This window comes from Lissotriton helveticus, chromosome 4_1 (genome assembly GCF_964261635.1).
Source record: "Lissotriton helveticus chromosome 4_1, aLisHel1.1, whole genome shotgun sequence".
NCBI lineage: Eukaryota > Metazoa > Chordata > Amphibia > Caudata > Salamandridae > Lissotriton > Lissotriton helveticus.
Genome location: NC_136063.1, coordinates 156,884,166 through 156,907,791, shown reverse-complemented (window position 1 = coordinate 156,907,791; position 23,626 = coordinate 156,884,166). Strand labels below are relative to the sequence as shown.

Here is a 23,626-nt window from a genome sequence, read left to right as displayed (position 1 = left end):
CCTCAATACTTTCCTCATTCTGCTGAAGATCTTCACCTTCTTCTGTGAGGTGGTCCCTTGCATGCCCTGCCAGGAACTCCTAGAGTTAGTTGTATCCTGGTAGGTTTGGACCCAGTTCTTATTGATTTAGCCTTACAGAGAAGCCTTTACTCTATAACCTGTAGGTCGGAGTAAGGGGTGAGGTCGTGCTCCTCGGCCATATTCCCTGGATTGCTCATGATATTTCTAAAGTGGGGTTCTTTTTGGAAGACCTACACTGACAGTTCTATATCCTCCCCCCTAACTTCAGTGACTTTTACTTTTTCTGAAAAATGCTAGTGACTTAACACAAGGCTCTAACAAGACTTTTAGAAATTTGGAAAAATCAGTCCGTTCAAAAAATTAGTTATACTAAGACTATTTTTGGATTCTTGTCATGTGATTAGAGGTTGACTAAGTTAGTCCAATAAATGCAAGGCTTTACATCCCTCCACTGATCCACCAATGTAGGAAGATGGCTCTGAATATATTATACCAAAGTAAGGTATAGTGTGCATAGAGTCCAGGGAGTCCCCAGAGGCATAGCAGAGGCTAAATTAGGTAAGTACTAACATCTCTCTTTGTGGTAGTGTGGGCAAGCAGTTCGGCTTCTACAGAGGGTGTGCTAAGCATTTATTGTATTCACTAAATCATGACTGATGACACATACTCAGAGATAGAATCCAGACCAACTGGGTAAGTATAAAAAAGCTATAATTGTATTTTATTTCTAGAATCAAGCAGGACTTGGTACAGGTAGGTCAAATATTCTTTAAATTGTAGACTTTTCACAGAAATGCAATTGAGGATGGGTTTGCAGCTGTTACAGGTCTGTATCACTTCAAAATGCAGTTTAAAATACACAGTAATTACTTTCAGGATATTTTTTTGCTATTTTTAGATTACTTTGAGTACTGGGGGTGGTATGCCTAGATACCACACCTAAGGTGCTCGCAATACACGGTAAGTAAGACTTTTGATACTTTTGCAATTTAGTTCTCTTTCCACCATACAAACATCAGTTCAACACTGAGCATTTTAGGCCCAACATTTCTTAACATGGGTTCCTATAGGAGAAAAAGTGTTAGCGGTTTCTCAGGTAAGTACATGACTTACGAGTGGCAGTTCTGGGGGTTAGGACCAAGCTTCCCCAAGGTGTAGATGGGCACTTGAGTTGCACCGCCAACAGCACTGGGGCGGCTGGGTGCAGAGTGCAGGAGCCCAATGTAAGCCAATAGGGCTAAGGGGGGTTTCAGTTAGGGACTGCTCCTACCGAGCAGTCCACTCGGGTGTGGCGGCAAAGCTCCTGGGGTTGAGGTCCGCACTGCAGGGGCCATCAACCAGCACAGGAGCTGCCGGGTGCAGGGTGCCAAAAAGATGTTGGGGACCCTGTGCTTTTCAATGGAGACTTTTGGTTCGGTGAAGTTGCCGCAGGTTCGGGCAGGGAATACTGCCTGAAGGTGACCACCGCCTGGAGAGGTAAGCTGAGATCCTGAGGGATGCCTGGACACCATCGGTTTGACCACCTAAGGCCATGGGGCATCGGGTGCAGACGTTTCTCTGGCTTCAGGTTTTCTTACCAGCTCCGAAGGTCGGAGGGACCCTTCAGGTAGAGGCTGCAGGCGTCGTCTTTAATCTCAAGGGAAGTTAGGGACCACCAGATCCCAGGTCAGGATCGCTGGGGAGTCCTCCTCATGGTGTTGGGCCCCACTCAAACTCGGGCCAATGGGTGTCGGGTACAGAGTGGTGCAGAGTCACCTGAATCTGGATTCTGGTCTTGGAGTCTTTCTTGAGTAAATCAGGTGCTCACGGGAGACAGATTCTGTAAAGTGAGTACAGGTCCTCCGGGCTCTGGTGGGCTGCTGGCTACGCCAGTTTCTTTGCTGTAGGCCGGTCGGCGGCGGGACAGACTGGTAGGGCTGAGACCAAAGCAGTAGGTATCCTCTTCTTCCTGCGTCAGCATGGCTCTTGGGTCCTTCTAATTTCTTCCATCGAATCCGAAAAGGCAAGGTTTAGGGTTGCCCCTAAATAATACATTTAGGGGTGTTAAAAGGGTGTGCAGGTCGCAACCAATGGGTCCCATCCTTGGGGTGGGTACACCCCCTTTTAGTCCACCCTCCAGTTGGAGGGGGTATGAGCCTCTCCCTAATTGGCTGAGTCCCCCCATCTTCAAGATGAAGGGGACTGAGATGTGTGCTTCATCTCGCCTCCCCCACCTGAGGGGTGGGGTTGGAAAAGGTGGGCACACCTCTTCTCAGCTTAGTTTTCCTGCCCATTCTCCCGACTAAAGCGGGGGCCAGAACTAGTGGGAAACAGTTACTGGGGGCAGCAAAAGGCAGGGACAGCTTTCAAAGATGGCAGGCCTTTGAAGCTTCCCCTTCGTAGACCCAGCCCATCCTTAGAGAGGAGGTGTGACTGCTCTGCCCAGGATGGGCTTTGTTTATGGACCCAGAGAGCGGAGGCTCTCCAACCAGGGGTTCAGAATCCTGTCTGGTGGTGGCAGATGGAGGGCAGTCATTCGGGAACCACACCAGGGCTGGTCCATTTTCAGGAGGCATCTCTAAGATGCCCTCTAAGTGCATTTTATGTTAAATCCCTGGCATCAGTGTGGGTTTCATGTGCTGTGATGCTTGCTGCCAAACTTCCCAGTTTATAGTAAAGCCATTATAGAGCTGTGGAGTTCGTACTGATCAACTTCCAGGCCATATACTCTTTATGGCTTTACTACACTTACAATGTCTAAGAATGGACATGAATGTCCAAGAATGGGCACGGTATGGGTGCAAGGCTCATGTCATTGTACCCTCACCTTAGGGCTAGTGCACCCTGCTAGAGGGGTTACTGACCTAGGCCTCAGGCAGTGGGTTGCTGACATGGCACACAAGGATCTGTGCCATGTTGACTCTTCACTTTTCTCTGCACCAAAAGACTCAGCCTGCAATAGCAGTGTGGGGTGTTAAGGTACAGGGCCCCTAAGGGTGGCACAATAGGTGGCATGTGGCCAGGGATGTGCCAATTGCGGGTAAAAAGGTACAGTTTTGGGAAAGAACACAGGTCCTGGAAACCTGATTTGAAGGGACCCAGGGCGCATCAAAGTCAAAGTGCATCAGATGTCAGGCAAAAAGTGGGGCATAACCATGTGAAACGGGGCACTTTCCTACACCTTCTTTCTGGGTATAACACCAAAAGGTCCAAGATGTCAATCCCTGGATTCAACCCAGATCTGTGACTGGGGGTGAGTGTCTGAATAGTTTCAGCACTCAGTCCATCATCTCCTTGTGTTTGATTTGTTCGCCCTAAGTTGGCAGGATATGCCCAGGCATGGGTCCCTTGCTCACTTTGCCACTAGATTCAAGCTAGCCTGGCTGATGTGTTATCCTGCAACCGGTCTCAGGATGCTTGTTTCCAGTCCAGTGAGGACCTGCCTGGCTGTTCGGGCTGGGCTGTTTCAATGAGGCACAGGATCAAGACTGATTTGCATACGGCTGGGTCTAAACTGGGGTGGCGAAGTGTGCTAAAGAACGATGATGGTTTCAACCCTGATCTGTGACTGGGGGTGAGTGTCTGAAAAGTTTTAGCACCTCATCCATTATCTCCTTGTGTTTGCTTTAATCCCTAATTTTCTCAAGGGCCATCAGGATATTGAACCGGACTGACATCCACCACACAAGCTTTGGCAGACTTTTCAATATTAGCTCATGATTTGCATTCCCTCACCCATTCAGCCACCATCCTATCAATACCAAGCCACCAATAGGATTCACAGATTCTCCTTTTAGTATTTGACGTACCCAAATGCCCCTCATGATCCCACATGAAAATATTTCTTCTCAAACTCTGAGAAGGAACACATTTTGTCACTCCAGTTCATAATACAATAAGATACCATGAGTTCACTTTTTACCTTAAAAAATGCAGCAAGATCTCCTTTCAGCTTGCGCTCCTCCTACCATTCATTAAAAAAACTCCATAAATAAAATTCGTCTCCTCATCATTTTGAAATGATTTTCCCAAATTTTCTCTGAAATGGCTTCCTCAGAGACTCCTTTTCAATTCAATGCACTCACATCGTCCATTGTGTAAGCTACATCACACTCAGTGTCCTCTACCCATACCCTATCATTCTCTGGCAGAAAATGTGACATGCACTCCACATGTACATTTACCTGCCTGGGCACATATTCAACAACACACTGACACTCCATAAACTTGGCTGCTCACCGAGCCAACTGTGCCTCTCCCAGCCAATAACATATCGACTATGGGTGTTTTAGTCTCTTCTTAACACACATATTGCCCTCCAAAGAATCTGTCTAAAATGTTGAGTCTCCATGTGCAACCAAACAACTCTTTTTCGATAACAGCATAGTTCCTCTGAAAATCCTCAATGTCCTAGAAACATACTATACAACTTATCCTTCACCTTTATCTCTGTGCATCAATACTGCACCTAACCCAACCTTACTTGCATCTACTTCCACCCACACACTTTTCCGCTACTGGTACCATTTCCTTTTTCAAGACATCAAAAGCATTGTGTTGCCTCATTCCCCAAACACATGTTGACTCTTTTTTTTAGTAGCTGTCTCAGGGGATCAATTTTGGTTGCATGGACTTTGGCATAACATTCAGTCTATCCAAGGAATGATAGCAATTGAACCTTGCAAACAGGAGTTTGATCATCCAGGATCTTGGTCAGGAAAATGCTCTTCCACCACATAGCACCGCTGTGAGTGGCCGACGTTGATGATGAGGTGAAAGCGCATTAGGGGGTGAGGCATGAAATTAATTGAAATAATAATTTGGTCCTCAGGAATGAAAAGATCATACCCCCTACAAAGTTGAGGAACCTGGTTATTGATCTCGCCAATGAAGGTCACTTGGGCAGGAACCTCACCAAATCTCGTGCTAGGGAACAATTTTGGTTCCCCTGCATGGATGCCATGAGGCCAAGGTAAAAAATTGTTTAGTCTGTACCAGCAGCCAAGGTTGTCCATAAGGCGCCCATTTCACCGGTGGTTGTTCCCGACAAACCATGGTAAAAGGTTGCTTTAGACATCATTGGTCGCATCAATCGTGCAGGGGTGACCAAACGTTATGCTCTAGTCATGGTAGATTGCCATTCACATTGGGTGGTTACCAGAATGGTTAATCTAATCACCACTGAGCGCATTATACAATTTTTAAAATACTTTTTTATTGTGAAGGCATCCCCGCCACTATTATAACAGATAATGGAGTGCAATTTACGTCTTCTGCTATGGTGGATTTTCTATCCCATCTCAACATTTTCCACCTTAAGACTGCATTGTACTGCCCCTGTGCCAATGGGCTAGTGGAGAGAATCAATCGAATGGTTAAGGAATGCATCAAGTTGGCCTGTCTTAATCACTTGGAAGCGGAGAATGCCTTGCAGGAAATGTTGTGGGCATACCATACCACTCCCAGTTCTGTTACGGGTGTCTCTCCCTTCACTACCCTTAAGGATGAGAAATCCGGAACCAAACTCTTCCCTGCATTGTTGGGCGGAGGGGACAGAACTGTACATGAATCAGCCTGGGTCAAAGACAAAATTGCATTCCACCAAGCCAAGTATAAGAGCCAATACAACGTCAAACACGGCACCAAAAGTCAACAGTGGAATGTAGGGTACTGGGTGTATGTAAGGAAACCTAGTGGGTGGTAGGGTTACAAGTTTAAAAATTTTTGATCGCATGCGCATTGCCTCCACCAAACTTAGGGGCCGATTATGATGGCGGACGGACCTGAGTCCGTCTGCCACCATAGAGTAGGAGGGACCGTCCGCAGGGGCAGCGGCGTTCCCTCCGTGCAAATTAGGATGTGACCGCCACCCTGGCGGTCACATCCTGTATTTTTATCATTGCGGCGGGTGCTGCTTGAAGCAGCACCCGCCGCAATGATAAAAATGTAAGTTGTGCATTTGCATGCACAAAGCGGCAGACACCGCGCGGTGCTTGCCGCTTTGTGCAGGCAAATGCAGTACCCCCCATGTGCACCCCCCAACCCCCTTCATCCCTGGGGGCCCGCAACGGGCCCCCAAACAAAAATCCATATGCCTTTGCATGGCGGAAATGCCGCCGTGTAAAGGCATGTTCCTCCAGACATCCTAATATGGCTGGCGGTGTCTGATAGACACCGCCAGACATGTTAGTGCTTTTCCGCCGCGGACGGGAGGCGACCGCGGCGGAAAAGCTGCGGACTGAAAAACGATCCCCCAGCCATCCTAATCTGGCGGGGGGTCTTTTTCAGTCCGCTGCGGTTTTCCCGCATCCTCCGGGCCGGCGGTGGCTTCCGCCGGCCCGGAGGATGCGGGAAGACCGCCATCATAATCGGGCCCTTAATGTAGCCATAATGGACATTGGGCAATGTTGGAGTATGGACAGACTTGTTCGGCACAACCCTTGTTCTTTGCCTTCCAGTGAGAGATTTTCAATTGAAATGGATTCCAGCTTCTACAGGAGAACTGCAACTGCGAGTAGGGTACTCAAAGGGTCGGTTTGGCATAAAGACAGTCGGGCTGATTCACGGAACCAATCTAATACAAAATCCTAAACTTACTACTTTTGGTATTCACAGAAGGCATTTAGTAGTAGTAAAGTTAGTATTTTGTCTTAAAGTTAGTATTTTGTCTTAAGGTTGTATTTTGTCTTAAATTAGTATTTTGTCTTAAAGTTAGGATTTTGTCTCAAGTTAGGATTTTGTCTTAAATTAGTATTTTGTCTTAAGTTAGGATTATATCTTAAATTAGGATTTTATCTTAAGTTTTGGTCTTAAGACAAAATACTAACTTAAGACAAAATCTGATTTAAGACAAAATACTAACTTAAGACAAAATAATAACTTTACTACTATTAGAAATGGGGTAGCCAATTCTACGGGGGGAGCATTGTGCAGAGCGGGCAGGCCAAACTCCTGAGGACATGTGTGAAGCATCCATGCAGTACGCACAGACGACACACCAGGCGCACCACAAAAAGAAACACAACACCAGTTTTGGTTGAAAAAGAATAACTTTTGTATTGTACCAAATATGCAATAGTAAAACACCGTAGTCGCAATACTGCGCCAACCGGCGCCAGGGCAACATGTACAGGGGGGATTATTTACAGGGAAAATGGGAAAAGCAAGGTAAGTTCATTAGTTGCAATGCTGAAATAGAAAAAAAGCATTAACATTAAGCGTGACATTCACTGTCGGCACAACCATATCAACGTGGGGCCTCAGCAGGATCAATAAAGCAGGGGTTCAGGATCATTAGACATAAAAACTTCTGCTGGCATAGAAACTCAGATAATACTTCTTCCGATAAACATATGCAATGATATTCCTTTAGAAATCAATCAACATTTCATTCTGTGGGCATACATCAGCATTGGCCTAAGCCAGGTTAATAAAACCAGTATTGCATAAGACACTTCAGCACCTGTACCCCTACTTATATGGCACCTCGAGGACAGGGACCCAGCTGGCAGAAAGCATTCCCCTAAACCGGGGTCACAGTGAGCCCAACATAATCAGCATTTACCGTTCATGCCCAGTTCGGGGTCTTAGTTCCTTTTAGGTCTTCCTCAGCTTAACGGGGCCAACTGGGCCCGACAACAGTTTCCAGCAGGGGCAGGGCGGCCTCAGGAATCCTTCAAGGCCTCCCCGCAGCCCCTCCGTAACAAAACACTGGTCCCGGGGGCGGGCACCGACCCTGTGCCCCGACACACACCCCCAACCACAGACTGACCGAGGCCCCACTCACTGGGACTATTCCTGCAGCCCTGGCCACGCCTTGTGGGACTTTGCCCGCCCCCAACGGGGACCCGGGCCTTCAAACGGCAGACGCGTGGGGTTCTCCTCACCACACAGGAGCCCCCGGTCAAGAGTGTGCAGGCTTCCCCGCTCCTCTTCTCTTCCCTGGAGGTCGCGGGGCTCTCCTCGGCATTCCTTCGCTGGCGAAGGCGGGGTAGACTCTGCCCTCCGCGCGGCCCTCTCCCGGCCCTCTCCCGGCTGCAGGCTTCTTCAGGGGCTCTGGGCCAGCGCGGGGTAGGCTCCCGCCTGGCTCCTCGGTACACACGGGGCTCCCTCGTTGCCACGGGAGCCCCGCAACGCCACCTCCTCCTTCTGGCTCCGGGCCTTCCGGGTCTCTCTCCGGCCAGCCACCAATCAAGGCGCGCCCTCCAGTGGGCGCGGCGGCAAGGCCCAATCCATGCGCGGCAGGGTGGGGGGCGCGGTCGATGACGCGGCCGGCACCCCCGTCACGTGATGGCGGCACTTTCGGCTTTCGAGGCCCAACGCGGACTTCCTTGAGTCTGTGGTGGCCCTCCCCATGCCTCAGGGGCTCTCCGGGCAGCGGTGGTGAGTACCTCAGCAGCGCATCCTCACGCGGGGTAGGCACCCGCTTGGCTTCTAATTATGCAGAAGTGCGGCTCTCTCCCCCTTCTTGCTCCCGGGTTGCGGCACTGATTTGCGGCAACGAGGGGTAGGCTCCCTCTTACTCCAAGCAGCACCACATTGCGGCGCACGCGCGGGGTACACTCCCGCTTCTCCAAGGCACAGCGCTTCAGGGCACCGACAAATTCCAGAGCCACAGCGCTCGGAGGGGGACAGCATGGATAGCGCTTTTAACACAGCAGTCCAGGCAGTAGCGCTTCCAGCACACCTGCAACCACCAAGCGCTTAGGAGATATCATGGCTGGAGCCCAGCGCAAAGGCCACAAGTTGGGCAACAGCCATTCATAAAAGTCCTGGGCCAAAATAGCGCTTTTAGCCACACAGAGCACTTTAGGATTATAGCACTTATGGGGAGAAGACAGTCCCAGCAGCAAGCCCCAGGGGCCTCAGGGTAACGCTCCTCACCTCCTGGGGGTACAGTCCAGCCCCAATACAGCGCTCTCCTCTTCAGGGGCTTTTAGGCACAGCGCTCGCGTGGCGCCAGGCCCCACCAGCCTCAGGGACCTAGGAGGGCACTCCTTCTTCAGGGGCCGGGTGGCAGAGCAGCGGGCACTACTGGGCCAGGTCAGCAGTCAGTGGGATCTCATCAAGACAGGACGGTAGTCTTTCACCATCCTCCACTGTAGCGTGGCCCTCCTCCTGTACCGCAGCCTGGACTCCTGCAGTGCGGCTTTCGCTAGCCCTGGGGACAGCAGAGGGGTTTTAGTAGGGTGCAGGGTCCAGCACACAAGCCCAAGTGGCATTTCCCTGGCAGCAGGTCCCCTCACGTTCTTGTCCCTGCTCTGTCTGAGCACATGGTGGGACAGCCCCCTTATTTATATGCCCCTCACCCCACCTACCAGTCAGTGCCAGAAGCTTCTGGAATCCTCTGGGGAACTGGTTCTAGCTGGCTCAGGGGGAGGAGTAGAGCACCCTGGTTGCCAGGCTTTCCCTCCAAATGCTGGGGTGACTGGGTACCAAACAACTAGACCGCTAACCCACTGCAGTCAGGTGGCACAACGCACAGCCATGGCATCCATTTTAAATGCAGCATTCCACCAGGGTACATTTCTATAATGGGGTTGATAAGTGCACACACCATTGCGTTACATTTTCATATTAAACAGGGCATCTCATACCACACATGGCCTATACAGTTTTCCTACCATGGGGGAGACATTCTAAAATAGGGGGGCTGAAAAGCGAAAATTTTTGGGGGAAAATGAGCCAAGTCCAACACAACTCCCCCCCAGCCAAAAGCCAGGGTAGACCAATCAATGCCTTGATGGGCTTCCCTGCTTGGGGCGAAAAAAGGTGGACGCAGGCCCGCAACTACAGGAGCACCTGCAGTTTCTTCTTCACTCTGGAACCCGATGGTTCCCTCTCTCAACCCTCCCTTCACCAACCAAACCACTCCACTGAAGCTTTCTAGTGGGATGTGGCCAGGACCGGCCACTAGGCCATCCAGATGTCTCTGGCCCTTGCTCTCTCACAGAGTGGGAGGCTTTAGCACCAGGCCAGTAGTACCCTTTTACCACTCTCCTCCTACCAAACTGCCACTGGTCCTCCCACCTGGGGTCCGCACCCTCAGGCTGACCAGCCACCAGGCGTTAGGCTCTCCTCCCTCTACCTCTCCTTCTGGGGTTCGGCCCTCTTCTCTGTGGGACACCCTCAGAACACCACTCTCTCCCCAGTCCAGGGCCTTGACCCTGCAACTGATTCCCCAACTTCGAGTCCAAACCTGTAGGTTGAATTGGTGACAGGGGTGAGTCCTCCCTTCCCCTGCACCCCTCCCAGAGTTCCGCACCCTCCTAACTGGAGTAGTACCCCTGGAAGTCAATCCGGGGGGGGGGGGGAGCACTGTTTACAGATGTCCCACCCGCCAGGTCAGCTAACCCCAAACATGGCACCCCAGTCCAGGATCTAAACCCTGCGACTGAACAGACCCCCTATCCTCTGGAGCTCCAATTACAGATGCTCCGGGTTCTCCTGACACGAGGGGATCCCTTTCATGGGATGGCACATCAGGACAGCCTAGGCTCCCAACCTGGGGCTCCCTTATGAAACTCTCCAGGCCCTGAGGCTGCGGTTGGGGCACCTCGGGACACCTCCCCTTCTCACTCCTTCCTGTAGATAGGATGTAAGGCCCTACAACCCTCTCACTTCCCTGGGACCTAGCTGGGCTATTCCTCACCTCTCCCGCTTCGCTGGGTCAGAAGATCCCTGTACCACTCCCTTCAGGATCACTCCCCAATGCCCTCTCAGACTCTCTAGCACTTACCCAAAGGTCTGCCTCCCGTGCAAGTTCCCTGGGGTCTGAGAACCAACACTGCAACAGGTGGTGACGCAATCTTGGGAAACAATTCCTTAGCATGTGCTCCCTGATAACTGCATGGCACAGCCCTTCCCAATCCTCCACTGCTCTATTCACCACCCAATCCTCCAATGCAGTCCAACACTCCTCCACAAACTCCCCCCAGGACTGGTGGGACAGTTTTCCCCTGCCCCTGAACACCAACCCGTCCCCCTCTCCCTGGGAATAGGGCACCGTCTCCTGGGCTCTGGGAGTGGGACTCCCTGTACTGGAACCACTCTCGCTGCCACCACTGGATCCCACCCTCACTGGTGAATCCAGACTACAAAAAACACTCTCAGGGGACAACCTACCCACCTGAGCTACTCTCTCCCTGGCAAAGACCCTCTCTGCCTCCACCATCCTTTCCTGTGCTAGGACCTTCTCGGTCTCTAGCCTCTTCTCTTCCACCCTCAGTTGCACTAATTCTTTGGCGTGCTCCAACCTGAGCTTCTCCAGCACCAGCTGATGCTCCCTTTCTTCCCTCCTATCTACCCACTCTTCTGGGGACAGGGGAAGGGATGGGCCAGGGCCCCGGGACTGGACCCAGTGCGGAACTCCCTATCTATGGTGTCCTCATTGGCTACTAGCGTCTCCGCCCTATAAACTGCTTCCTCCTCATCATCACCACCCTCCAGGGTTATGGACTGGGAGCCCTCCCTCTGGTCTCTACCAAATCCACCCTTTAAATACGCGGAGGGGTAATCAGACAGGTCCACATAGGGCTCTAAGGGTTCCCCCCTCTTCAAAGCTTCGAAGAGGAACAATTTCCTGCGGAAGTCGCCTACTAGGGGTATCCCTCTCTCTTGGCAGAAATACAACACTTCCTGCTCGGTGTACTCCATGAGGTAATCCTCATCATATACCAACCCCATCCTGGCAAGGTACACCCGGGACACACCACCCACAGTTCAAAACAACACTTTCAGGAGGAAGCAATAATAAAGAAAACACAATAATCAGAAAAAACATAATAATCCCCTAGGAAAACTGTGACCACTTTTCAAAGCTCTATTTGCAGTGTAACCCGCGGTCGCTGCGGTACTGCGCAAACACAAGTCCTATCCCAACGCTCGCCAACAATGTTAGAAATGGGGTAGCCTTGTGCAGAGTGGGCAGGCCAAACTCCTGAGGACATGTGTGAAGCATCCACGCAGTATAAACAGACAACACACCAGGCACACCACAAAAAGAGACACAACACCAGTTTTGGTTGAAAAAGAATAACTTTTGTATTGTACCAAATATGCAATAGTAAAACACCGTAGTCGCAATACTGCTCCAACCGGCGCCAGGGCAACATGTACAGGGGGGATTATTTACAGGGAAAATGGGAAAATCATTGTAAGTCCATTAGTTGCAATTCTGAAATAGAAACAAAGCATTAACATTAGGCGTGACATTCACTGTGGGCACAACCACATCAACTTGGGGCCTCAACAGGATCAATAAAGCAGTGGTTCAGGATCATTAGACATAAAAACTTCTGCTGGCATGGAAACTCAGGTAATACTTCTTCCGATAAACATATGCAATGATATTACTTTAGAAATCAGTCAACATTTCATTCTGTGGGCATACATCAGCATTGGCCTAAGCCGGGTTAATAAAACCAGTATTGCATAGGACACTTCAGCACTTGTACCCCTACTTATATGGCACCTCGAGGACAGGGACCCAGCTGGCAGAAAGCATTCCCCTAACCCGGGGTCACTGTGAGCCCAAACCGTTCATGACCAGTTCAGGGGCCTTAGTTCCTTTTAGGCCTTCCTCAGCTTAACAGGGGCCAACGAGGCCCGACAACAGTTTCCAGCAGGGGCAGGGCAGCCTCAGGAATCCTTCAAGGCCTCCCCCGCAGCACCTCCACTTCAAAACACGGGTCCCGGGGGCGGCCACTGACCCTGTTTCCCGACACACACCCCCAACCACAGACTGACCGAGGCCCCACTCACCGGGACTCTTCCTGCAGCCCTGGCCATGCCTCGCGGGACTTCGCCCGGGGACCCGGGGCTTCAAGGGGCAGACGCGTGGGGCTCTCCTCGCCACACGGGAGCCCCGCGTCGAGAGTGTGCAGGCTTCCAGGCTCCTCTTCTCTTCCCTGGAGGTTGCGGGTCTCTCCTCGGCACTCCTTCGCTGGCGGAGGTGGGGTAGGCTCCCGCCCTCCACGCGGCCCTCTCCCGGCTGCAGGTGTCTTCAGGGGCTCTGGGCCAGCGCGGGGTAGGCTCCCGTCTGGCTCCTCGGTCCACACGGGGCTACCTCGTTGCCACGGGAGCCCCGCCTTCCGGGTCTCTCTCCAGCCAGCCGCCAATCAGGGCGCGCGCTCCAGTGGGCGCGGCAGCAAGGCCAATCGGTGCGCGGCAGGCTGGGGGCGGGGGCGTGGTCGATGACGCGGCCGGCACCTCCCGTCACGTGATTGCAGCACTTTCGGCTTCTCAGGCCCAGCGCGGCCTTCCTCAAGTCTGCGACGGCCCTCCCCAGGCCTCAGGGGCTCTCCGGGCAGCGGCGGTGAGTACCTCAGCACCGCATCCTCACGCGGGGTAGGCACACGCTTAACTTCTAATTATGCAGATGTGCGGCCCTCTCCCCCTTCTTGCTCCCGGGCTGCGGCGGTGATTTGCGGCAATGACGGGTAGGCTCCCTCTTACTCCAAGCAGCACCACATCACGGCACACATGCGGGGTAGGCTCCCACTTCTCCAAGGCACAGCGCTTCAGGGCACAGACAGTTTCCAGAGCCATAGCGCTTGGAGGGGCACAGCAGGGATAGCGCTTTTATCACAGCAGTCCAGGCAGTAGCGCTTCCAGCGCACCTGCAGCTACCAAGCGCTTAGGAGATATCACGGCTGGGGCCCAGTGCAGGTACCACAGATCGGGCAACAGCCATTCATAAAAGTCCTGGGCCAAAATAGCGCTTTTAGCCACACACAGCGCTTTAGGATTATAGCGCTTAGGGGGGACAGACAGTCCCAGCAGCAAGCCCCAGGGGCCTCAGGGTAACGCTCCTCACCTCCTGGGGGTCCAGTCCAGCCCCAATACAGCGCTCTCCTCTACAGGGGCTTTTAGGCACAGCGCTCGCGTGGCGTCAGGCCCCACCAGCCTCCGGGACCTAGGAGGGCACTCCTTCTTCAGGGGCCGGGTGGCAGAGCAGCGGGCACTACTGGGCCAGGTCAGCAGTCAGTGGGAACTCATCAAGACAGGGCGGTAGGCTTTCACCATCCTCCACTGTAGCGTGGCCCTCCTCCTGTACCGCAGCCTGGACTCCTGCAGTGGGGCTTCTACTAGCCCTGGGGACAGCAGAGGGATTTTAGTAGGGTGCAGGGTCCAGCACACAGGCCCAAGTGGTGGTTCCCCTGGCAGCAGGTCCCCTCACGTTCTTGTCCCTGCTCTGTCTGAGCACATGGTGGCACAGCCCCCTTATTTACATGCCCCTCACCCCACCTACCAGTCAGTGCCAGTAGCTTCTGGAATCCTCTGGGGAACTGGTTCTAGCTGGCTCAGGGGGAGGAGTAGAGCACCCTGGAGGAGTGTGGCTCAATGGTTAGAGCGGCAGACCCTGATGCAGAGTTCTGGCCCGGGACCAGAGTTCAATTCCCGCCTCGGCGGGTTTTGGGCTCAATTTCCTCGGACCTAACAATTCTCGCCTCGGTGCCTATTCTAATCATGGGCCCCACGCCGCAACTCTGGGCAATAGCTTGCTTAACCTCCACACCGGCCCCAACAGCGCTAGGATGCCTGGCTTCACCCTGGGGGTGCCCAGGAGTGGACACTTCACAGGGAAAGCCAGGAAGGGTTCCACAGCGGTATGAGTAATAGCGCCAGGAAACCGCTTGGTGGCAGTGCGCTCTACAAATACCTTGACATTTACATTTACATTTACCCTGGGTGCCAGGCTTTCCCTCCAAATGCTGGGATGACTGGGTACCAAACAACTAGACCGCTAACCCACTGCAGTCAGGTGGCACAAAGCACAGCCATGGCATCCATTTTAAATGCAGCATTCCACCAGGGTACATGTCTATAATGGGGGTTAATAAGTGCACACACCATTGCATTACATTTTCATATTAAACAGGGCATCTCATACCACACATGGTCTATACAGTTTTCCTACCATGGGGGAGACATTCTAAAATAGGGGGCTGAAAAGCGAAAACATTTTGGGGAAAAGGGGCCAAGTCCAACAACTACTACTAAATGCCTTCTGTGAATAAGTTTAGGATTTTGTCTCAGATTAGTTCTTTGAGACAAAATCCTAAACTTACTACTTTTGGTATTCACAGAAGGCATTTAGTAGTAGTAAAATTAGTATTTTGTCTTAAGTTAATATTTTGTCTTAAGTTAGTATTTTGTCTTAAGTTAGTATTTTGTTCTAAGTTAGTAGGTTCCTTTCTTGAATGTGATTGGTGATTTTATTCCTAATGAAGAGTCGTCCCATTCCATGTATTGCTTTGTGGGTGATACAAAGTAGCTTGAATGTGGATCTTCTGGCAACCGGTAACCAATGCAGGGCTTTCAAGGCAGGTGAGCTGTGGTCTCGTGGTTTTATATGCAAGAGTAGTCTGGCAGGTGAGTTCTGAATCCGTTGTAGTCTTTTCAGGGTTGTTAAAGGTGTTCCGAGGTAGAGGCTATTGGTGTAATCGAGTTTGGACAGAACACGGGAGATGGTAGCTTGGACCTTGTGTGGAAATCCCAAATGAGGGAAAATTTGTCGCAGCATTTTTATAGTAACAACGCTTGATCTTGCTAGTTTGTCCACTTTGGCATTCATCGACAGCTTGGAGTCTATGGTCACTCTGAGGTTTCTTTCATCAATACTTTAGGCGGTGATCCCAGTTTATCAGGCAAGGCGGCAAGCGGGTTGTAATGTTTCCAATCGCCACACGTGAGTATTTCCGTTTTTGAAGCATTCAATTTGAGATGGCTCCAAGTCATCCACTGATCCACGGCTCTAAATTGAAAATTGGGGATTTTTCAATGTCTTTGGGGCATTCCAGTTGAAGGAGTATTTGCGTGTCTTCTACATAGTTATAGCACGTGAGGTGAAATTGATTGTTCAGTACCGGTAATGACTTCATGTAGATGTTGAAAAGCATGGGCGAGATGATAGAACCTTGAGGGACCCCTGCTTTTGTGGAGTATGGGTTGGAGAAGAAACGTGGGGTGCTGTGGATGACATTAGTTCTGTTTTGAAGGTAGGACGCGATTCAGTCTAAAGCAGTTCTCTCTATGCCGGCTTCATAGAGTCTTTGTTTCAGAGTGTCCTGGTCAACTGTGTCAAAGGCAGCCGAAAGGTCCCAGAGGAGTAGCGCAGCAGCCCCATTGCGGTCAACTGTATTCTTCAGGTCATCCCAGACAGCAAGGAGGGCAGATTCAGTGCCTCTTCCCGGACAGAATCCTGTTTGGAAATCTGAGAGTATGTAATTCTCTTCAATGAATTGTGACATCTGGGTGAACTCTGCTCTTTCTATCAGTTTGCCCAGGAAAGGTCCATTTGAAATGGGTCTGTAGTTGTCAGGGTTCAGCGGGTCCAAGTTTGTTTTCTTCAGTAAAGGGCGTATGTGTGATTTTTTTACTTCTGGAAATATTCCAGTAGTTAAGGAATCGTTGATGATTCTTCTTACTGGAGTGGCAGCAGAGGTTGTTAAAAGAATTGCCTTGAAAGTGTGTGGTGGACAGGGGTCAGAAGGGCTGTTGGCAGGCCTGCTTGCTTTGACCAGGCCCATAAATTCATCATGTGAGATGTGTTGGAAGAAACGGAGAGGCTGGCATAGAGTATTCTTGGATTGTTGTTTTGTACAGGGGTTAGTGCTGGTGCTTTTTTTCTGTTTTAGGTATAAGTCCAATGTGTCTGCTTTGTCTGTGTAATGATTTGCTAGTTTGTCTGTGAAATCTTGAGTAACAGGATGAGTTCCTTCTAGGCAAGTTTGTTTGTGAAATTCAATGAGTATTTTATCAAATTCTTTATTTGCCCATGTAGCATTTTGAATTCTGTCTGGGTAGTACCTTTTCGTAGCTTTTTGATAGCTGACTTGTATAATCAGTTAATTTTTTGTAGGTGAAGTTTGTCTTGTTTGGCGTTTGTTTGAGCCAGGTACGTTGCAACTTTCTAATTTGTTGTTTTATGTCTTTTATTTCTACGTTTTTCCAAGGCGCTTTTTTTCTTTTGTGCTTTTGTGTGGGTTTGAGATGTCAAAAGCTTCCTGTAGCCACTCATATAGATTTTGAAACAAAGTTATTGTTTCCAGATTTTATATGAAATCAGACCAAGAGACTTGGGTCCATGAAACATAAACAGTTTTGTTCGCAAAATGAAACAACATAGAGCAGCCTTCAGTGATACCTAGACTGCTTGTTTAATGTGTCCACGCTGCAACCTCATATTTAATTAAGGAAGGGCATCATCAGGACAAAGTCATTTTACAACACTCAAGAAAACATTCCAACAGGAAAGACTTTATGAAGGGGCAAGGCAAACTGCCTCTGCCTAAAAAAGCCAAAAACTCACCTTTTTCGTTAATGATTAATTAACCTCACAAGTTCTAGTGTTCTATAAACACATCGCAAATAAAATTAATCAAAAGATAGAGTGATAGCATGTTTTTATTCATTTGTTTCTAAAGTGTAGAGTGAAGTAAAGTCTGATGCCATTTAATTACACTTAAACTCTTTACATCTAAAGAGTCCCAATCATGATCTGCGCCTGGTATTCTCTTCTTAAATGTTGTGTTCAGCAGATGGAACCCGTCAGGGCCAGGGTAGGTCACGATCAGAGCTGGGCAGCTTGGAATTTTCCCAACACCTAGACAGAAGAGTAAACAAAGTTTTTACATTGCGATGGTAACAAGAAAACAAAACTGTCTACCTGCTTCTTGAAAAATAACTTTGAACCCTCAATGACAATGTTACAATGTGTCTAAATGCTTATCAAGCAAGGGAAAGGCGAGGTTTCTTTTCTGGAGCTTGCCACTATATTGGTTTTGTGCAAGACCAGCAAAGCAAAGACAGGAACAAACTCGGGTCTAGAGACAGTAATATGATGGAGAACAAGCATAAAAGTGACATTAATATTTATTTTTGCATTCAGGCAAATCCAAGCCTTGGTATCATTACATTCTATGGGCCTCATTTATGAGAAATGAGGCATCGCTGCGTGAAAGCAGCGATGCGTCACTTCTCAGTGCGCACTCCTTGCGACATTCCTGATGCGTCATATTTAATGTATGACGCATCATGTCGCAAGGAGTTACAGATACGTCAGTATTTCTGACGTATCTGTAAGCGCAAAAGTGACGCATTGCTGGAGTGTGTCACAAAAGTGACGTAACTCCAGCAATGCATCCTTTCACATGGGGCATGCCCCATGTGAAAGGGCCTGCGTCAGTCTTACGCCTGCTGTGAGGCAGGCGCAAGATTTTGACGCAACGGCGTCCTAAAAGTGACGCAGTGAAATCTCATAGAATTCACTGCGTCACTTCTACGACCCTTCCTTGCGTCAATACGCCCCCCTTGCATACATTATACCTGGCGCAGGTATAATGTTGCGCAGGGGTTTACAAAGTGACGCATCTACCTAGATGCGTCACTTTATAAATATGGCACAAAAGGCGCATTTTTTACGCCACTGGTGCGTCACAAAAAGTGACGCACCGGCGGCGTAAAAGTGACGCACAGCCTCATAAATGAGGCCCTGGGTGTTTACATGAGGTGAAAAACCATTGCCAAGAAACCACCAGGTCTTCGTAGACAATGTATCAATGTTTTTTTGCCGAAAACAAACCTCCAAGGGACGGGGCTGTTGTTGCTGAGAAACAAAGCAGATATGTACCAGGGGTTTTCCACCAGCAGGTCTCTCACAAGGCGCTCCTGAGTAGGAACTTTGGCTTCAGAAGGCTGCCCCCAACAGGGCGAGCTACTGACAATCATAGGCTGGTGCCCTGTGGTGTATGGGTCACCAGTTGAAGGTTTGCAACACTGGAGCCAGTTGAGGCTCTCTCCTCAGAAGCCTGGCTGTACCCCAACTCTAACCGAGATGTGGAATCACGTGTTCCTGACAGTCCTCTCGCTTTGCCTAACCTTAAAGGATCAGTCAACTGCTCAATAGTTGTGCATCAACATCATGTCTAAGTGGCAGTGAAGGTGCTTAAGGTGCAACCCAGCCATGCTCCCGTCCTAAATAATTTCAGCAATCCTCTAAAAGGGACATTAATTTAGGCAAGTTCTATTTTTGTCCATTTAACGTATCAATGTTGAGGGCTGACCTGAGAGTGTCAGCAAGGATAACTGTGGAAGTGATCGTATTGCATGTCGAGGAATAAATAGAGCTTCAACATTGACCCTGCAGCATCTTGGATGAGCCAAGAGCTGATCTCGGTTGCATCAGACGTAGGCCACCGTAGAAAGCATTTGTCTTCTAAGCATTAAGGATATGGTATATGATGGGCAAACAGATTTCAGGCATAATACTGAGCCTGCGTTCTGGCCCTTCTTGTAATTTTACTACAGACCGCTGCTACCTTGGTGTTTTATCACAACTTTTTTGAAGGCTCAGTTTTGTCATTATCAATGAGAAGAGCGGTTTTATGCAATAAGATCTGTTGATCGGCTTGTGGGCCAGAAAACGTTGCAAACTCGAGACATTTATTTAAATTATTTTGCTATATTCAGCATATTTTCATCATATGTTCATCGTATTTGGTTACCAAATCTAGAACGTGGATGGAACATCTGGTGATTGACTTATGATGTTCGACATATCCTTCGCTGGTGATTCCAGTGTGTGGTATGGTCTTCTCAGCCCCAATCCGGGCTCCCTACTCCTGTGCATATTACGTTGCCTTTCAGGTCATGCGTTGGAGGCTGCAAACATTTATATCACCACTGGAAATGGTGGGATATTTATAATCAAGATTACATTTGAAAAAATGACAGTCGCTGGATCACTAAAAGATTATTATTTCTCATAAATGATTTCAACACAAGACGTTCTGAGCAAACAGCGAGTGTGCCAATTATTATCAGTAACTCGGTGTTTATTGACTACATTCCAGATTCAAAAAGTTTTCAAATTCAGGAGACCTGTGGTTTCAATATATAATACTCTTAAATGACAAAGCTGGACATGATATCCCAGGAAAAACTCCAAAGGGAGTCAAATATAGCATGTAGAGACGTCATACCAATGGCTACGGTGCGGAGTACCTTCAGTGGGATAGAATGACATGAAGGAAGCATTGGCCACTGTCCTTATTTTAGTTCTTCCTCGGGGGAAATTATCTTCCATCCTGACACAGACAATTTGCTATTTTGACAACTTGTCTCTCAAGTTTTGATGTTTTTCACTTTTTCTCCACCCTTTTGGATAACACTCCTGTTTACCTTCCTTCTCACTGGTGTGCACCAAACGTACCTCGTGGCCAACCCTCCTGGTGGGAGGTAGGAACTGTGACAAAGACCAGGACTTGGGGTAACCACGATTCAATTACCTCTGGGTCTGTCTTCTTTGTCACTGAGCTTACGGCATCCCCAAAGTGTATCTACAGTGAATCATGTTTGTTCCCACATCCTGATCTACTGAGGCGATGGTCTTTGCCTCAGAAGGCTCTCTCCAGCTGTACCCGATAAGCCAGGAGGTGGAGTGGCTCAAAAGGGGTCTTTTTAAGCAAGTAACCTTTGTATGTGGTCTGATCCAGTGCAGCCCAGACAATGTAAAACATTTCCAGATACAGTACAGCACGAAGCAAGACAGGTGGGACCGCTCAGGCTTCAAGAGAACAATGCACATAATGATGCAACTTTGGTCAAAGGCCAAGATCTGGAGCAGACATTGCAAAGAAACACCACATTTAGCTGTGATCCCAGAATCTGGAAGAATCTCCAAATCCAAGGTAATTTGTTTACCTGTATTGAGCCACATGGCTTTCTGTTGCAGCCTGATTAGGTGGAGAGCAGAAGAACAGAAACTGCACCATCCCTTTCCACCTCTGCCCTCTAAGTACAGACCTTTTTTCTGAAGGCCCCAGAAGGGTGGTCCTCTAACGCAGAGGGGCCCTTGAGGGTCTGAATAAGGCCTTTGAGTTCAGTTTCACAAGTAAATCCAATTTATCATTTAGCAGCACTCAACAGCCCCAAACACATGACTGTAAACCCTACTCAGTCAATATCCTCCCATGTAAGGCCTGTGTTGTCTGTTCTAGAATCAATGGACCTCCCGCATCCATTATACGTGGTACCATCCATTATATGTGGTCCAAGAGATGTCAGCATCATAAGATAGTGTGACCTTGAGAACCTTGTCTTGGTGCAGTTCTCTTTCCCAGGAGCACAAAAAGTATCAAGCTTTAGTAGAATGAGTACAGACTTTGCTGAATAAAGAGCCATAGTCCCAGTATCTAATGAAAGTGGTCCATTACAGAGGCAGTCACCCCACTGCCATGTCCAATATATGCAGTGATAATATACAATCGTTGGACCTTCACAAAGCCTACCCGCCTCTCCTAAGTTCACCAAGTAAGCCATAGGTTCCTGTGGTTCACTGTGCCACAGGAACATTTCTAGTTCAGGATCTTACTCTTAGGTCTATCATCCTATACAAATGTATTTAATGGTATCCTTGTATGTCTAATTACCCTGTGAGGAAGCACATGTTTTTCCACATCCATATGATTGGTTAATCAGTTGCCCTTTAAAAAAAAATGTACTCAAAGTTACCAGTTACCCCAGGTTTTCCGAAAACTTTAGTCTGTATCCTATACCTCACTTGATGTCACCGTAGGGCCAGTTACCGAATTATTCTGGGGCCAGCGTTCCTGCTATAACATAAATTATGTTGTGTGGAGCACAGTTCGTAAGACACCTTACAGAAAAATGCTGTATCAGCAAAGAATGCATTGCTATATTGAGCTCTGATGTAAGCTATAAACAAATGGTGTCTTGAGCACGCCTAAACCCATTGTGCTGATACCTGCAGGAAGATTGGGTGACCAATCGAATGGTATTATGAGGCAATAATGCCAGCCTCCCAAAACATCCGGTTGGCCTTGGCTTGGTAGCTTAAGGATAGTTAGTCAGTTTAGACTATCCTTATCTTTCCCAGCCCTTGCTAGACCGTACAGATCTTCAGTTACCCTGGCACAATCTTGCCTTCTGGTTGTTATGCAAATTTACCTGATTCACGAAATTATGCTATTACACCACAAATCTTAGCATAGGAACAATGCTAGTGATCAGAACGTGAGCAGCTGAAGTTTTTTGCACTATTTTTTAGAGTTAACTATGTGCTTGAACCCAAAATGGATGGAAGGATGCCTTTTACGCTAAAATACAGCATTATGCAACAGTTTCGCATTTTGCACAATTTTTGTGGTGTTTCACATAATTATGCAAAATCAAATTATGTAAGTGCTGACCTAAATTTGAAAACAGAGGCATTTACATGGTGTGAGCAGTGATGCAAGAGGTCAGTGCAGATGTCTTCTAAGGACCGAATCTAGTCCAGTTAGAGGGGGTAAAGGTCATATTTTGTGCTCTACAAGCTTTTGATACAGCTCTATAATGGCTGTTTTAGCCAAGTAGTGTTTTAATCAGTGAGGGAACAGAGTGCTGAAGGCCTGGTCACCTGGGGAGGAATGGCAGTTGCAGAAGAGGAGGATCATAACAGTTTTGCCCAATAGGGACTTGCTCTCATCTGTGATTTACTTTTTCTCCCCATTAACATTCCAGCTAATATCCCAGTCGGAAGAGATGCACCTTTTTGACATCTTAGATCAGAACAGACGCAGTGACTTCCACGCACTGCCCCATTTTGATACCCAAGAAGGTGCTTTGATAGATCCAGGGAGAATTGGTCAACCTCATCCTGATTTAGTACCTCATTTACTTGATGGTCTACAATCTGGTGGATTCATTCCAGTCCATCCTCCTCTTGCTTGTCATTGGGGCACCCCTCGCAACCTGCCCAGTGCTTGCAGGAATTGTATTAGAGTGGCTGTCTGAGGTAGAACAACTAGTTAGAACAAATTTCTACCATCATCTCTTAGGTCCAGGGCAGCCATGCCAATCACGGCAGTCTTCCGTAAAACATTACCAAAGTACTCTACATGCTGAGGGATCTTGCTGTGAAAGTCTGTCTTCAGAAGACATCATAGGGGATAGAACATCTGCCATGCCGACAAAGCATGGTGGACCTAGCATAACTTTTTTTCTCTGAAGCTGCTTTCTCCATGTGGGTTGAAGGAATTTCAGAGGAAAAAATTCTTCCGACACGGCAGTGTTGGATACCTTGGCAGATATTGCGCTTCCGCTACACCAGCCATTGTGGTTCAGCAGACCTACCCAATGATGTTGAATATAGGAAAAGAGAAGAGTTGAGCAAAAGCACCTCACTGACAACCAGAAGGTCCTAGCATCTTGGACCACACAAGCAGGTGAAAGAGATGAGCAGGTACCATTGTCCCTCTCTTTACCTTAAAGTATGGATCTGAGGAGGAGAACGCCAGCAAATACTGCCTGGAAGACTGCGGTGCTGATGCTCCTACTGTTGATGGTCAGTGCATTGTTCCTCCTCGTGATGGTGGAAACAGTAGTTATACTAGTCGGGTTGTTGCAAAGGTCAGTGGTGCAGCATGTAATAGTTGTTGTGTTTGGTGGTATGTTATAATAGGTTTCAGAACATATTTGTATGCAGCTCGTGCCGACAGTCGTTACCACTAGTAAAAAAACATAAAAAGAGGAAAATTGGAGTTACAAACAAATCCTGTGTTATTTGGCATTAAACAACACTGAAGGACCCCATTTGATGACTGATAAAGTTAATCTGGTG

At 48.8% G+C, this 23,626-nt stretch overlaps 1 protein-coding gene across 1 annotated transcript in view; it reads right to left on the bottom strand.

The window, feature by feature from the left end:
* Positions 1-12,543: 12,543 nt before the first annotated feature.
* LOC144827078 (uncharacterized) overlaps positions 12,544-23,626 on the bottom strand; it is a 141,526-nt gene continuing 130,443 nt past the window's right edge. The window contains exon 3 of the mRNA XM_078685524.1: positions 12,544-17,608. Within this exon, the coding sequence (XP_078541650.1) occupies positions 17,424-17,608 (185 nt within the window). The 3' untranslated portion in view covers positions 12,544-17,423. The remainder of the gene's footprint in view (positions 17,609-23,626) is intronic.